This window comes from Austrofundulus limnaeus, unplaced genomic scaffold (assembly GCF_001266775.1).
Source record: "Austrofundulus limnaeus strain Quisiro unplaced genomic scaffold, Austrofundulus_limnaeus-1.0 Scaffold649, whole genome shotgun sequence".
Taxonomy (NCBI): domain Eukaryota; kingdom Metazoa; phylum Chordata; class Actinopteri; order Cyprinodontiformes; family Rivulidae; genus Austrofundulus; species Austrofundulus limnaeus.
The window spans coordinates 79,552-81,926 of NW_013953051.1; the positions used below are offsets into that span (position 1 = coordinate 79,552).

The 2,375-nt window shown below is 46.4% G+C and overlaps 1 protein-coding gene across 1 annotated transcript in view; it reads right to left on the bottom strand.

Annotated features, from left to right (window-relative positions):
• Positions 1-2,375, bottom strand: part of smg7 (SMG7 nonsense mediated mRNA decay factor) — a gene marked incomplete at its 5' end in the record, with an annotated part of 25,745 nt that overhangs the window by 3,389 nt on the left and 19,981 nt on the right. The window contains 4 exon segments of the mRNA XM_014027438.1: positions 434-582; positions 673-846; positions 918-1,068; positions 1,142-1,228. Of these exon segments, the coding sequence (XP_013882892.1) occupies positions 434-582; positions 673-846; positions 918-1,068; positions 1,142-1,228 (561 nt within the window).

Here is a 2,375-nt window from a genome sequence, read left to right on the forward strand (position 1 = left end):
TCTGTCACCGGTCAACATCCTGTCTGTCACCGGTCAACATCCTGTCTGTCACCGGTCAACTTCCTGTCCATCACCGGTCAACTTCCTGTCCGTCACCGGTCAACTTCCTGTCCGTCACCGGTCAACATCCTGTCCGTCACCGGTCAACATCCTGTCTGTCATCGGTCTACTTCCTGTCTGTCACCGGTCTACTTCCTGTCTGTCACTGGTCAACTTCCCGTATGTGACCGGTCAGCTTCCCGTCTGTCATCGGTCAACTTCCTGTCTGTCACCAGTCAACTTCTTGTTTGTGACCGGTCAACTTCTTGTTTGTGACCAGACTGGTGACAGACAGGAAGTTGACCAGTGACAGACAGGAAGTTGACCAGTGACAGAAAGGAAGTTGACTGATGACAGACAGGAAGTTGACCTGCTGCATCAAATCAAATCTGACCTTCAGGCTGTCCAGCTGCACGGTGTAGGACGACTCCTCCATCGGAGACTCCTGATTGGTCCAGGAGCTGCCCGTGGAGCCAGCCTGGTGCCAGCTGGTGTCAGACGGTGAGGAGGAGGCGGCCTGCAGGAAGTCCAAACCGAATGTTCCTGGAACAGAAGCGTCTCTCATCAGAACCAGCTGCTGACCACAAACAGACAAACATCTGGCCCCCCAGGACCTGAAGGCTTCAGACTCACCGGGGGATTTCTCTGCCTTCCAGCGGTCCACCAGCCTGCGGTCCCGGTTGTCCGGGGTCCCAATGGGCCCAAAGTTGGAGAAGGGCACGGTCCCGTGGTTGTGTGTGGGCGGGGACGAGGGCAGGCTGCTGGGGTTGGAGGAGTGGGGGGACTGGCTGGCCGGGGTGGAGTGGTCTGCCAATCACAAGAGCTTTCATCAGCAACCTGCTTCAGCGTTAAACAGCACCTGCACAGGTGAGACGTACCTGAGCTGGCAGGGAGGGAGGGGGACCACGGGGTCCCCTCGAACAGGGAGTAGAGGGACGGCTCCTGCTGCATCATGGGGGTGTCGGGTTTGGAGCTGGGGGGCAGGTTTTTACCGTAAGCCTGACTGAAGATGCTGTTCTGGTTGTACTCCTGCAAGCAGAGAGAGGACCGTTAACCCCCCACAGACCCAAGACCCAGATCAGGTCCAGGTGAAGGCTCTGACCTGCATGGGGAAACCCGTCATCGGCAGCAGAGAAGACGATTGGCCGACCACCTCAGGGCTGCTGTCCATCCTCGTCTGGTTGGGCAGCTGCAGAGAACAACCAGAGTCAACCCCAGTCCCAGTCCAGGGTTACCCAGGAGAGTCTGAGCCCTGTGGTGGGCCGTGGTGGGCCGCAGCAGCAGCAGCTGCAGCAGCCCACCATGTTTTAATGCTCACAGCTGACAGGTATGATGTCATGTTTACATGTTGTTAGAAAACTTTGTTGCTGTTTTTAGCTGAAGTTAGCTTTTTAGTCTTTGGACTTATTAAAACTTATTTCTGCTAAATTTAGCAAACTTCTGCTCCTTATGCTAATCAAAACATCTCCAATTACCTTTTAGCTGTTTTACTGAAAACTTCAGCTGTTTTAGCTATTTTTATACAAACAACTTTTTTAGTGGTTTTATGTAGTTTTTTCTGCTAATTTTATATTTTTACAACATTTTCACCATCTCTGCTTCTTTCACCTTGTTCCTGCTACCTATAGCTTTTTTATGCTAATTTTAGCTTTTTTAGCTATTTTATCTAAAACTCTTTCTGCTATTTGACTGCAAGTTTCAACTTTACTGTAATTATTTCAGCTAATTTGAGCTGTTTGTTTCTTACAGCTTCTTTCTGCTGTATTCCATTCTTTAGCATTTAGCTTTTAGCTGTTTTCTGCTTGTTTAACATATTTATGCTCATTCCTACTGTTTTTCTGCAAAGTTAAGGATTTTTCTTCCTTTCAGCTTTTCAAACTAAACCTGCGTGAACATTTCTGCTCCTAACACGTTCAGCTGAAGTTTTCAGCAGCAGAAACAGTTCTCTAGTTAAATATAAAACAGAACTAATTTAGCTCATTTTAATCTGTAACATTTGAAATTCTGTATATTTTATAAATTTATTTGACAGTCTTATAGAAATGAACACATTTTTAATATTTATTTAAAACAGACCAGTTTCTGATCAACTAACATTTTTAAAAGAAAATAACTATTAACTGATAGGGCTGTGTATTGGCAAKAATTTGGCGATACGATACATATGATGACAGAGGGGTCACGATACGATATATCCTGATATATTGTGATACTGTAAGCAAGGCGATACATTGCGATATATTGTCCAAAAATTCTATTAAATAAAAGCCTCTTACTGAAAAAAAAGAAAAGCTAATGTTTACTTACAATGCTAATGCTACCCTTACTCTCTGGCG